This window comes from Balearica regulorum, chromosome Z, assembly GCF_011004875.1.
Source record: "Balearica regulorum gibbericeps isolate bBalReg1 chromosome Z, bBalReg1.pri, whole genome shotgun sequence".
NCBI classification, from domain to species: Eukaryota; Metazoa; Chordata; class Aves; order Gruiformes; family Gruidae; genus Balearica; species Balearica regulorum.
Genome location: NC_046220.1, coordinates 49722035 through 49736794, shown reverse-complemented (window position 1 = coordinate 49736794; position 14760 = coordinate 49722035). Strand labels below are relative to the sequence as shown.

The following is a 14760-nucleotide window of genomic DNA, read 5'->3' as shown; positions in this document are numbered from 1 at the left end:
CCCCAAGAGGGCGGGCCACGGGGGTGGAGCAGCAGCGGGGGCGGGGCCGGTCCGTCGCTCGAAACCGGCCCCGAGAAGGGCCCCAGCAGCGCGAGCTGACCGTAGGGGGCGTCGCGCTTTGCGCAGCGTTCGGGCGAGGACGCATCCGGAAGGCCCTTCCTATTTAAGTTATTTTGTAGTCGGATTGTAAAATTTAACACGAAACCCAAGTAAAAGGCGCACCGACAGCAGGCTATGCGGTTCAAGCTTTTATTCCAAGGCATTTCAGTGACTAGACTTCAACTTTTCACAACCACCAAGTGTTAGATGACGCAAGAGCAGAGGCACCAACCTCACGGCTATAACTGAGTGCTGGGTAACATTTCCAGGGCTGTACGGAAGTAGCACTCTACATCATCTCCAGACTTGCAGCAGTCACCCCAGCGACATCGAGGAGATCTCTGCAGGAGGAGTTCAGCCTGATTCTCGGACAGAGATGCAACAAGCCTGCCTCCTGTCCCATTCCCACTCACCCCAACTCCTACAGAAGTCACTGTGTGCAAGCAAATGCAGATTCGGCATTCCTTAGCAAATATTTGGTTAAGATTTTATTTAAACATAATAGTGATCACTGTCAGTAGAAGTATCTCTACCTTCAAGTACCCTTTTTTTTTTTTTTGCGATCTTCTTTTGTCCCACATCTCTTTGTATCTCTTTGCCCTCCTTTCTTCTTTACCTTTTACAGTCTCTTCCCCTTTCTTTTTTAACTGTTATTCTTATACCTGGAAAACTTTCCTTTTTAAGCATTTACCCTCTTGTAGTCTCAGGCCCCACACCTGATAGCATAAACTCTCTTATTCCTTCCAGCAGCAAAGAGGTAGATGCAGAAGTGCCTTTCCTGGAGACTGAAAGGAAAAATTTTGTGGGCAAATCCTCATCAACTCTTTTTGTTGGCAGCCCTTTACGCAAAGCACTAGAGTGTTCTTGTGGCTGCTGCCAGTGAGAGAACAAATCATTAACAAAGATTAGATCAGTTGCATATACTGGTTAGGCTATACCTGGCTTGTAGAGTGGGAGCGTGACACCCGGGCTAATGAATTAATATAGCACACATTCATTAGGTGGAAAAAAAAAAACAGAATTTTGATGCAGCTAAGTAAAACAGTAGTTATTTAAAAAAAAATATCCCCATAATCTCTAAGCTAGTCAGGTTCATCTTTAAAAAGGAGAAATACAAGTTAAGCATGGCAAAAGTACATTGCATGAAAAAGACATTTTTATGCTTCTCTTTATTCAGCTCTTTGCCCTGTAGTGTAAGGGCCATTTGTGCGTGAAAAATCTTGTTGATCATCTTCATCCAAATCCAAAATATCTGGGATATCATCTGACTCTGAAGACAGGTCTGTAATAGTGAAATCTGGAACCTGTGTAGGAATGAAATTTCAATCAATTTAAAAGTAAAACTAAATAAATTTGTGCAGTATTCCTTAGTGAAGTCAGGAGATAAAGATGCTCAGCATCTCTAGAAATCAGACACAAAATGAATACAAAGCAGAATATGCTTAGTCACATACGAAACATACAGCATTAAGACACGCCAAATACTATGGAATATGTAGATCAGTTGCTTAGAAGACAGGATTTTATAGTAGAGATGGAACAGAGCTGAACTTAGTGTAGTGAAACCAGTGACCGGAAAATTAAGAAAGGAAGGTTTTCTTAACTTATTTTGCTTTTCTTCTTTCCTTGGAAGCGATGGGCTATACAAAGGAACCTGCCCTGAGGAGCTTGATATGGATTGCTCTATACTGCTCTGCCTGCCTACCACATCAAACCTTTCCTGAGGAAACAAGTATCTGGAACTGAAATCCCACTTTGGCCTCTGTTTTAACTGTATAGTATTCTGTACTGTTAAGCAGCACCAGGTTTCAGGAATTGCCAGAGACATTAGTGGATACATGGATGTTACACACTTCTAAAAATGTTGGCTAAGACACTTAGGAGCTTAAGTCCCAACCCTTAAGTCCCCTTAGTAGGACTTAGATTACTTAGGCACTTCAGAAAAATGGGATATAATTAAGCAATTTACTCATAACCAGAAGTTTTTTGCCCCAAGTGAAAAGTACTTGTATCTATAGTTTGATTCATGGTTAGCTTTAATGGTGATGTGACATGCTTGGAGCCAGGCACGCAGTATCAGCACATAACGTTTGCTACATGCTGACAGGACTTTGTTCTGCACGTACAAAGAAGCAGCAACCTGAAGAGGTTTCTAGGCATTTGTGTAACTTAAGCTCTGTGCTGACTGGAGGAGCAGTTTTAATCCACTCCCTAACTGCAAAACACTTTATGGCTTACTTTACGAAAGATAGTATGCAAGACATATCTAAGCTTTGCCTGCTATGAAGACATCTCAGAAGAACAGAGAACACATCAAAGGATAAAGGGATTACTGTTTCAGCTATCAGGTTTTAGATAGCACTGAACATGAATCACTCAGTTCCTTAGAGATTAGGTAGCCATGGGACACTAGGAACTTACAAATACTAATTAAAACTGAGCTTCAGAAGAATTTAAGCAGCATGTCACTTATCAGGCGCTAGTGTGAATACAATGAAATGCGTAGACCACTTTGAGAACCTAAGCTTGATCAAAATGAGATCAGTAATCTTTGTCTCCTAAAAAACCAAAAGGCACTAGGAATGGGGGAAACACATCTTTCTACCAGCAAGAATTGTCTTGCATCTTTCTGCTTATGGCAGTTTACGTAAAACTCTAATTACCACACAGAGAAATCAACGAGTTTTCCCATTATCAGCACATGACCCTGTATTTCATACTGCAGCAGAAATGGGGATATCTTAACAAGACTAAGGCCAAGTAGTCCACATGCAAACTTGTTTAAAAATGTGCCCAAACGGATAGTTTAAACAAGTTGTTTTATTCTGTATTTACACTGAGCAGGGCACACAACCATATTCACTAACTGTATCCGACCAGTGATAATTTTCACTATATCCTAGGTTTAAGACACTTTCAATGTTGTTCTTACTGATGACAGGATAATCACTCGAATTTCAGTTTATGCTTTCTTCATCTTCTTAATGCATACATTATAAGCAGCTGACTCCTTTACCGTACTAGTAAGATGTTCATAGCCATGAAAGAGTTTCATATTGGACTGTGCCTGTCAGCATCAGAGTAAACAGGGTTGATGTCAGTATGGTTTATCTCAGTTTTGAACATGCTGAATTGTATTAGAATAGCATATTCTGCACCAGTCTAACTGGAACAATGCAAAGCCCTTGGTGTTACAGGCTTGCTTAGGTAAAGGACCTTCAGTTTCATATCAGTTTTCATGGTTGATAGGAAGTTGAAGCAAAGCAGCGAGTCAATTCTTGCAACAAAGTATAAGGCTAGGTACAACTCTTCTTCCTGCCATTTCTCTGTAAGATGCTGTTAGATCATTTACTCAGAATAGTGCAAAACTTGCAAAATTCTTGCATGGAATAGTGCAAAAGATATTTCAGTATTTTGCTGTCTTCATATACAAATGTTAATGTCAATACTAACTTTACATTAATCCATTTTTTCTTGCTTAGTATATTTTCAGAACTGAGCCACTAACAATTTGAAGTGGTTCTTATTTTGTGAACCTTCAGAACAAGCACTTATTTTTTAGTCATCAGAGACTGTATTATCCAAAAGAAATAAAATTTCCATCTTAGTGTGAAAAGAAATACATTTAACAAAACACTGCACACAATACCTCCAGCAAGCTGTTGCACGTAAGACTTTCTGATCATGCAAATGACCACAGATCACGCTTAATAAGTTAGGTTCCATTTTCTCTTTTTAATTAGATGGCTTAGGTAAGTTTGAGTTGGGAGGTTTTTGTGGGTTTTGGTTGTGGTGTGGGGTTTTTTTTAAATAAATAATGCATAAAGTGTTTCCAAGCCCTTTCACCTGTTTTACTAGCTATATAGTATTACTGTAACTGCAGTTTGAAAAAGATAATTTCAAAAAGTCATCTTAAGGAATGGGAAAGATTTCAAAAGCTTTCCACCTTTCTTTAGTTCAAAGCAAACTAGCTATACCCCTGCAACTTCAGGGAAGTTTACTTATACAAATCTTATTTGGATTTGACCAATGTGTATCCTGCTATAAATATGATGTTTGCAAAAACTGGTACCATAGGAGCTATTAACAAATGCTTATATTTGAAACTTTTGTAGCAAAGGATTATCAGCAATGATAGAATAATAGTTCTCTGTTAAGTGAGCCTGGAAAGGGGAAGCTTCAACCACCATGAATGATTTTTCAAATGATCTCTTAAGGAGCAAAAATCATTTTCTGAATTCTAAATAAGCCCTAAATAACTTTACCAGTGATAATTACTTCATTAGTACTCTAACCTTTACAATCAGTTTTTGTGTGACTAGCAGCCTTTGACACTCTGTTCCATTTCATCTAGTTTATCTGCCTTGTTGCAAATAGGATCAATTGTTTCCTGTAATTTTTCAACATACCTGGTTTTACCTTTTTTAAAAGGTTCCAGAGAGATTTCACAGCTCTCTAGCCCATGCCATATCCTCAAAAGTGTTTTTGGACTAAGAGCAAGCAAGTTTCTGTGCAGTGTAGCTGAGCTATTTGATATATGCAATTACAGAGAAACAGACAAGATAGCAGGAAAAATTTATGAGCAGGCTCTGATCTTTTAGTATTTTAGGTTTTCCTCCTACTTGAGAATTTTCAGCAGTTATTAGCATACACTTCAGCCCACTGTGGCAAAAAAAGAGATGGATTTGAAAGGTGTCCACATCATTCTTGGCTCCAGTGGGCATTTTAATCATCACTGCCTCTAACTGTGCTAGAAAAAAAATACCAACTTTTGTCTGTAGACTGGTAATTAGAATAGAGCCTAGGGATATGCTGTACTAGATTACCAGCAAGAAGGTACCCATGCAAGCTGCAGTTGCAATTAAGTTTAAATAACCAGTGCTGTCCTTAGTAGGAGAGTCTAGTAATTTAAATCCTGGACTTCAATATAATAAACCAGGATTTGCTCTTACCCAGCCTCTTTTCCTCCAAGGAAGGGTTTCTAAGTATTTGGGGGGTGTGGGTGGGATAGAAACTTATACGCTTTCAGATCGGGGCAGGATCCAACGAAACAACCACACATCACAATACAGGAACCTGCATACAGCATTTTGATATAACAGGCTATTAGCCCAACCATTAGGTAAGCATTTAACCAAGCATTCCTCTATTGGTGGCTACTAGTTGTAGGTCAGCTGTCAGAAGTCAAGTTAACTTTTACACAGAAGTCGCCCAACAATGCATGATGGGGGAGAAAAGATGTGAAGGTCTAGGCTGGTAACATTTTTCCTTGCTTTCTACTTCATCTGCTTGCTGACATTTAGTAGAGTTAGCCATCTAAGAATACAAAATAGTAGTGCCACTTAAAGCAGAACAGAGATGTATTATTCTTGCACTAATGCTGGATAGTGCTGTATTTCTCAGTCCTCAGGATATTCAAAGTGTTCACTGTCTTGTTTGATTGATCATGTCAGAATGAAGCCCCACAGCCTTCAGATTTTAAAATACATATAAAAATGGGAATTTTCTTCTTTGAACTGCCAGCAGCTCCCAGACCTGGTTAGTCCCATTCTGTTCCTGAGCACCTCTACAGCAGTGGATGCACTGTACAAACTTTATTACACACTGAGATAAAAAAGGATATTCTCAGGCTGGATTCATTCAATACTTAAAGTAAACATAATTAATTGCTGAAAGAGTTCCAGAAGTCTTAAATCAGGCTCTAGCTGTAAAGGAATATCTCACCATTTCATGTTAATTTCACATTAAACAGTCCCCTTACAAAAAATAAGTGTTTAAAGCTGGAAGTTACAGAATCTTTACCTGTAATCCTTTGTTGTTATAATTTTGTTTAATATTGTGCTTAAAATCCAGTGTCTTCCTTACACTTCTAGACCAACCTTGACTTAACAGCTAAGCAAGCCCTCTCACAGTGGAAGGCTAGACTACATGCCATTTGCTTTAGTGCCCACATTGTGCCAGGTAGAGGCATTGTTCCACGTAGCAATTTGTCACTAGGTGACAAGCTTCCTTTGAACTCCATTTTTGCTTCACACTATTTGGTGACCTCTTTGAAAACAGTGGCCAGCATTGCTACACTAAAAGATTGCAATTCAAAAGTTGCACAGGGCATGCATTAAGAACACAGACACAACTTACCTGGACAGCCCTAAACAAAGAAATCTTATTTCTTACTGACTGTAATTCTCTTCCGGGAAGGGATTCACAGGATTTATTGAGGAACAATTCCACCCAAGTAGCTGAGCATTAATGTACATTAGTCACTCAAGTTCAAAAGAAAGTAAATAAAGTTAAGCAGGTTAAAACTGGTGTTGGCAGTTGAGAAGTATATACTGTTTATAGGGAGCCAGCAGCCAAACCAGGTAGCCAGCAGTCTTACACACACAGAACACCTACTGTGAAGGCAGGACATGGTTGGGGTTTTTTTGTCCAGATCCTTCTCTTCTCAATATTAGAACACACATCAGCTTTCAGCTTAGGCAACAGCAAGCACCAAAAAACCAGCAGTAATGCTAAGACTAACACAAAGGGAGGAAGGAAACACTGCATATGTACACACACACACACAAGTACATTTTCAATGAGTGTCTACTTCATTTGCATCTCAAGCTTGCTTTCTGCTGGACACAGTTTGAAGGAGTCACAGAACAGCAAGTTACATTTGTTTTAAACACCACTGAAATGGAGACAGACGTTGGCTACTGAAGCATTTATTACTAGCATACAAAATGAATTACAAAAAGTGGCACACAACAGCAGGCACCTGGGTACAAACAGCATGAATCTTGTCTTTATACTGCATATTAAAAAATGTGTTGATAATGATTTGGTTGGTCACTGGAACAGGCTCCCCAGGGAAGTGGTCACAGCACCAAGCCTCTCAGAGTTCAAAGAGCATCTGGACAACGCTCTTAGTTGTATGGTTTTGTTTTAGGTAGTCCTGTGAGGACCAGGGAATTGGACACGATGATCCTTACAAGTCCCTTCCAACTTCAGATATTCTATGATTCTGTGGTCAGATTACTGTGTTACACAATAGTTAAGTTTATACAGTTAATGTTAGCACTGTCACAGCATTTAAGTAACTCCAGCTGATTCATTCAGAAACCCCACTTTCCACTTTGGAATTATGTGCTCGCAGAACTTTTGTCTTGAATTGTGTAGCAGTAGAATTTGAGACTGTCAGATCCATAATAATCAAATGTGTGATCTGCAGCAAGCATGGAATTTAAGCATACCTGGCTAGACTGCAGGGCTTTTAAATGCATTTCATAGTATGCCAGGCTTATATTTTGGTACAGATTAAGCAACAAATAAAATTCTTTTAGCTATGATAGGTTTCATTTAGACTAATGGTATTGAGACCAATAATAAACATGGTGAGGTTTCTTAACTTGACAGACAAGCAAGGCATCTTGACAACTGTAAGCTGCCAATACACAGGTGTTCAAGACAGTTTGAGTTTTCAGAGTGACTTAAATACACAGGACAATACAGCCCATGTGTGAGTGTCCTTTCTCTGTATCATTCTCCTACTCCTCTGTTTATGGATTTTTCACCGAGGCTTTTTTGACAGCTACACTTGCTAAGGCCACTTGTTTGGTCTGTCAGCAGAGTACATGCATGCTATGCAGTTTTAGTAATGTGTTCACGCTGTTTGTCTTTCTGGCTGGAATTTTTCTCCCCTTCACCTTTGCTCTCAGCATGCTGAATGCCAAGCAGTTGTGGGTAAAAGGGACCTACCAGCCAGTTGAGTGGTGTGTTGTTAACAAGATAATCCATCACATCATCCAGAGACTCCTTCATTTTCTTCAGCTGTCCTTTGCTAGTGGTAAGAAAGCTGTCTGATAATTCTTGGAAGGAGGATGCTGACCGAAAGCTCTGGTAGACATCACCTGCCATTGACCCAACACTGTAAACCTGATCCTGCACATTCTGTGGCAGGCCCTGTAGGCTTGAGACCAGTGTGAGGCAGGTGGTCTGAAGCTGCTGAGTGAGGGTCCGTGCAATAGCTAGAGTTCTTGACTCAATGTGCTGGAAACAAAAAGCATAACAGCACATTAGTATCTTTTTACAACTGTAGCAGTTTTCTGTTGCTCAAGGTACATGAAGAAGCAAAGTAAAGGGGATGTAAGTAAAGTAAAGGTATAGCAGATAATAAAACAGGTCTTAAGTCTGAAGAGTCAGAGACTTGAAAGTACTTGATATTTCTTCAGTGCTCAAGTACTTTGTGGAACAGAAACTTCCACCCAGCAAGAGATAAGCAAGCTCTTGTTTAAACTCTGGATAACAAGTCACAGCAGGTAGGTATATTCTAATCAATGAACCACTTTTTAAAGCTACATATAGACTCAGTGAGTCTGTGCCTAAAACTGCTGTATGCTGAGAAATTGTTATTTCTGGTCTGGCCATATCAGATAAGTGACTCCTAGTTGAATGGATATCCCAACACAAATTCACATGCTAAACAGGATGAGCATTCTCTTGAAAGGAGAATGAACCCCAGAGTGTTTCCAGGAAGTAGGGTCATTTAAGAGTTTGGGTGTCCCCTACTTTTCATAGTAGTCACTAGTCAGCTGACCTGATCTTCAGCATTCAGATTCCACATTTGCACATAAGCTTTTGTGCTGTTAACATACTGCACACCTTGGGGACTGTTAGTTTGCTGTTAACTTCACAGTATACAATCCATTTATTTCCGGTTTACATTTACATCTGTTTACCTCAGCGCTATGCAGTTCATCATCATTTTGGCCTGTATTTTTCTTCCATTCTACCCAGGATTGATAAAGCTTTTCCTGAGCATCAAGAAGTTTCTGATTGGCACTACTCATGTTCTTTCTGGCATACTCGATCTGAAATACAGCCAAATAAGGAAGTAAAGCAAAGAGTCCAAACAGTTTCTTAGGGCTACACCCTACCTTACCTGCTTTGTAACCTCCTTTTTAAATACTTTAAAAGTTCAGTATAAAATAATTCGGGGAATATAAGAATGTGTTCCTTCTCTTCAAGGAATAGAAAACTGGAAGCAGTTTTGAGATGTTATGTAGTGTATACCTCTGCCTTAACTATTTCCCACCCCCCCACACTACCATCCTACACAAGGATTTGAAAGTGTATAGAAGGCCATGACTTTATGCACAGTTTGTCCTGTAGGATAAGACTACTGAAATACCCAGGAAGGCTCAGAGATGCCCACAGCAAGAAGAGCAAGCCCACAAAGAATTCAACATTTTATTAACAAAAAGGACTTAAAGGACTGAAGTGTTTCTAAGTTGTAAGACACTTTATTCACTGAATGAAGTATGTGTCAAATCCAGCACTCAAAAATAAGCATATTGTTTTAAACATGTCAGTTCTATTGCTGCAGTGCTTAAAATTACAGGCAATTGCTGTTTAGTTTACAGTTCAGTCTGATTTAGTACCTCTCTTGAATGGTCATGAAAAGCTCTGAGTGGGAAATTATTTATAAAGTGCATTTCATCTGAGAGCAATTCCAGTTTTCTATGCCTCTTTTGGCTGTTTTCTGCACTCTGAAACTATGCCAACACTTGTTTTTTATACCTCAAGGGAAAGCTTAAACTTACCAGACTAACAGTGTGGTGGAGCTGAGAGATTGTCTCCTGGCTTTTCTGTTTAGCATCTCTAACTTTGTTTAAGGCTTGTTGGTAGGCACGTGTGCGGACCTTTGAAGACAGGGATCCTAGTCTGATGTAGTAGCTTGGCTTTTGAACTCCAACTTCAAAACCTTCAACTTTTGCAGCTTCTTTCTCTAGATATGTAGAAAGGAAGAAAATTGACCAGTAGAAGAAAATTTAAGAGGTCTGAGGCAATTTTATGTGCTTAGTAATGGCTGAATACTAGACTTTAGTAGCCCTTTAGAATCAGAGTAGGTTGATAGACCACCATATGTAGAAATCCTTACTTTCACTCTGCTTCCCTGTGAAGATTCTATTATAACCAGCAAGGCAAAAGGCAATTTGGGAAGCCTGTGCCCCCTCCCCACAATGAGTAAGTTAATAAACAGATGATTGCTTGCTTCTCTCCAATATAAGCATTCCAACAAAACAAAACCTTGAATTAGTCTTACCTAGTTCTGCTTCAGTAAGTGGGAGATACTGGTCTACAAGGGTCTCTGATTTAGTGAGAGCACTGTCCACTCCACTGCTCACCATTTGCACCACACGACTTCCCAGGACAGTGTTAATGCTGCCATTGACAACTGACTTGGTCATTTCTACACTGTCTTGCATTGCTTCTTTAGTCTTGCCCACAACTCCAGTGATTGTGTGAGCAACAGTTTCCTTGGCACCAGTCACAGAGGTTGTTACAGCTTCTTTGGCTCCAACAACTACATCCTTGGCATTGGCGACAACCTATCATAGGAAACAGGCTGATTCACTAAAAATATTTTTAGTAAGAGCTACATAATCCAGGAGATATAAATTTGTGGTAAAGCTTGTACAAGTATTAGTTATCTGGGAGAAACTCTTCCCTGAAGACATATGTTCAAGACAAAACAAAATATGACCGCCATACAGCCTTCAGCTTGAAACACTTCAGCTAAAAGTAATTCAAGTACTGCTTGTTTCACACTGAGCAGGAAACGGACAAGGACTCGAATTTTAAGACCTGCCAACCATCAACCACAGCTACAGACAGATATGCCAAATTGTGGGCAAATTAAAAAAGATAGGCTTAATGGCCTCTTAAGGGCCAACAGTTCTACAGAAACACCTTTTACTGCTTCGTTGCTTCTAAGCTGTGCTTCAGGTGTGGCTTATTGAAATCTGTCTTCCTGTATTTTTAGTGACAATAGAGAAGAGGAAAGGTGTATAGATCTTCTGCTTAGTATACGTACATGGAAAGAGCTTACCTTGTCAGTGGGTTGATTCAGTATAGGCAGTCTCTCTTCAATTTTGTCTAGACCTATACATGCATAGTTGTTGGCAACTACAACTATAAAAGAAATTACAATAGTTGGTTTTGATTTTGGTGGTTTTTTTCCCTTAGTATAAATAACTCTGAGAAATCCTCTTGAAACAGACCTCATGCAACAACACTCTTAGTTTCCTCCCTTTTTCAGTGATATTTGAGGCAGCAAAGCCCAGGAACAAGGCAGGTTTTCAGTGCCAGAAAAAAGCTCACTTGCAGGCAGAGAAAATCCATTCAATACTTTACAAGCAACTGTTAGAACAAGCTGAAGCACCTGGCCTTCTGCCACTCATGAAACCAGGCTCCTGGTTACAACAGCCTTGTGACACAGTTGCCAAATTTAACTACAACTTGTTCTTCATGAGAGAAAGTACAAAGTAGTATTTGAAACTAGGTGAAATGTGAGGAAGGTGTTGAGCACAAGACTACGTAACCATCTTGCATATCAAGAGCAGTCAGTAAGTTCAGTATTGCAAAAGCTGGAATTTGCTTTGGCTCTGGATTTTTTTTTTTGCGTTAAATCATAATCAATAATCATAATCAGTTACTCAACAAGCCAGGCAACAGCTTCAGTCAGCTACCTGAAACACTCCAGACCAGCATGACCTTACTAAAATGTAAGTGCATCTGCATATATAAAGCAACCAGCTGAATTAAAGTTATCAACAGCTCCATCTTGGCCTTACTTTGTGGTTCCAGTTTCTGGATGATAGGCATAGCACTTGTCACGGCTACCGAAGTAATCGTCTTCACTCCTTTCTCTGCTATCTCACATACTGACTTCAGATAAGGATGGTTATCCTTTGTGGTGACATAAGCTGTGGACACCATATCATAGGTGGAGCTCACCAAGGGAAGGTTGACAACCCTTGATACAATGTTCTGTTTAAAGGAGAAAGGGGTTAGTTGACTCCTATTTTTCTGAACTAGACATAAAAAAACTACCGGGCTAACTCAGATGTACCTGCTGTGGATCAATTGCTGCCAATGCCATTTTTTCAGGTCTTGAATCTTACACAGCCTGTGAAGGAAGCATATCCAAGTTATGTCATCCTCATATCCACTTTATCTAATCACCAGGCTGTGAAACTAGCAACCCTTTTGTAATGAACCTTATTGATCAAGGGATTAGGATGTTCACATTCTTGCATACAGGAATTACATTTTATTGGAACAATGTAGAAATCCAAAACTTTGTTTCCCAATTACTTTGGTTTAGGCAACACAAGTAGGGTATGTGCAAGAGACAGGCTTTGAGGTACAGCAGTTCACTGCAGAATTATCAACTGGTGGATTCATTTTTTTTCCCCCTAGAAACAAAGGAGGCATACTTGGGCTTATCTGTTGTGCCAGGACAAAGAAATGCCTGTCAACAAGTCACTAAAACTCTAGTTTAGGCTGTTTAAGTCAGATTAAGAATCCAGCACAAATATATTTAATCAGATTAGGTCTTCCATTAGCATAGGGAGTCAAGTTTGAAATTTGAGTCATCATTGCTGCCCAAATCACCTCAACTCAATTCTCATAAGTCAGTCCACTAAACTCAAGGAGTTCATTATCTCTAGTGCTACGCCTGATGCTCATGTAGGGCTCCCCTTGCTCAGAAGTTAGCATTCCTGTAACAGACAGAACATAGGACTCCCACTGCAGAAAATAACTCTTTTATGCGAATTTAGACTTTATTATCCATCCCCCACTGAAAAAGGCTGTGGACACCAGTCATTCAACAAGCCTATGCTACTTAATTACTTTCCAACATGTATTCCCACGGAGAAAATACTAACAGCTCTCCCCATATGAGCCCTATAAAAGAAGGGGTATTGCAGTACCACATAAGGAGAGCACAAAGAAGTGAACTGTCATCTTGTGCATGCATGCAGGCTGAACTGAATCTGCAAGAAGCACTTTTGGCATTGATGGTTTCATATGACACTTAAGTTCCAGAAGAACCTGCATACATGAAAGCAACAGAAAGGCAAGCTAAAAGTCCTCAAAATTACTGTGGTTTTCAAGGCTTTCTGCTAGGTTTGTCAAAGACCCAACAGTAGTTTTCTTTCACATACACAGGACAATGCAAAAAGGAGTGTGTTAATACTCTGCCTGGGGTCAAGTAAAACTTTTCCTTGTTACATAACGGGGAAGAAGAACAAAGGCACACTGTTAACGTTTTACAGGCATGTTTGCACATATTAACACACGTGCCATAAGGTAACACCTGTAATGAAATTAACCACTGTACATGTAACAAATAAGCAGGTAACAGACAAGGGTTATAGCAATAACAGAGAAATTCTCCTTCCATCTATCAAGTATTGAAATATCCCCAGAAACATGTTATGTTTCTCACATAGCATAACAAGCCAGATTACATAGAGTACAAATGAAGTTCACTTTGAATCACAAAGCATGCTGTAGAACAGAAGAGGCTAACAGTACAGAATTTGGCCTTTGAAGGAAGAAGGGCCCTTACTTTAAGGATTATTTAGTATTTGCAACGTGTCCCAAATGATCCAGCCACCCATGGCATGGATTTGACTTTTAGTTACTGAAATCAGAGGGTTAATTTATGAAGTTATTCCTGCTCTTAAAGACAGGGAAGATAACTAGGGTCTTGCACAGTTTCAGAGATCCCTCAGCTCTGGCAAAAGTCACATCCAGTTCACAGGAGCAGGTGAGCAAGATGTCTTAATCAAAGCCCACGGTACAAAAGCATATTTCAGAGCCAGCAAAAGGTCCTGAACAGGAAAGTCACTAATTGAATTTCTACTCTCCCCCTCTCTCCCCCCCCCCCCCCCCCCCCGCTACGGAAAGAAGTTAAAGACCAGAAAGCAGCACGATGAGCCATGCAGAAGAGTCAAGAAGCTTGCCCTGGCTAACCGCCGTGCCCAGGGACGACCACGCCCCAGTTTTCAGGTGTCACCAGGGCCCTCCCCAGGGATGGGGCAGTCCAGTGCCTCTGCCGGGGGCGGACGAGCGCCTAGGGACTTTCTGGTCCCGGGAGTGCCTTGGGCAGCCTACCGAAATACACCGGGACTCCAAGCGGGGGGAACCGCAGGGGCGATGACGGAGGCAGCGGGGCCGGCGCCGCGGCGAGCCACAGACGGAGTCGCAGCCCCCGCCCGCTCCACCAGGTTCCACCATATTGCGGACTCAGCCCCGCGGGGCTAGCGGGCAGAGGGCACCGAGCGCTCCCGCCAACCTGCTCACCCCCGCGGCCGGCCGTACTCACCCGGGAAGGGAGGAGGAGGCCCCACCTCCAGCACGGGCGCCGCCGCCGCTGACTGAGGAGACCTGGCCTCGCCCCGCTATTTATCGGGAGCGGCCGCCGCCGGCCGCGCGCCGCCCGCTCTCTCGCGAGAGGAGGGCGCGTCACCGCCGCCGCCGCCGGGCGCGGGGGGGTCCGCGTAAGGATGGAAGGGCGGGCGGCGCCGGGGCTGGAAGCGTCCTCCCTCCTAGGGCGGACGGGCATTTGAACAGGCGGGTGGAGCCCATCCACAAAAAGAAATCTTACTGAAGGAAACTCTTGTTCAACCGATCTTTGAGAAGGCCCGTTCTTAGTGCTTTATTACGAGCACAAGGACCAGAAAGAGTGGCTGATCCAGGCTTTCAGAGGAGGTATGGAGGCCCTCGAGTAGCCTAGCCTAACAGAAAGGTTACAAACAAAATGCTCTTTTCTCTCATGCGAATCCTTCAGCTCGTCTAGTATAGGGAAAAAATGAGGCAAGA

General features: G+C 41.4%; 1 protein-coding gene across 1 annotated transcript; it reads right to left on the bottom strand.

The window, feature by feature from the left end:
- Positions 1–235: 235 nt before the first annotated feature.
- PLIN2 (perilipin 2) lies at positions 236–14410 on the bottom strand. The gene is made up of 9 exons (XM_075741122.1): positions 14264–14410; positions 11999–12055; positions 11721–11916; positions 10976–11058; positions 10190–10475; positions 9687–9871; positions 8823–8954; positions 7843–8133; positions 236–1403 (listed from the first exon to the last, which is right to left on the bottom strand). Exons 2-9 carry the CDS (start codon positions 12026–12028, stop codon positions 1269–1271), a joined length of 1338 nt encoding a protein of 445 aa, XP_075597237.1. The 5' UTR covers positions 12029–12055; positions 14264–14410; the 3' UTR covers positions 236–1268.
- Between the last annotated feature and the right edge of the window lie 350 nt (positions 14411–14760).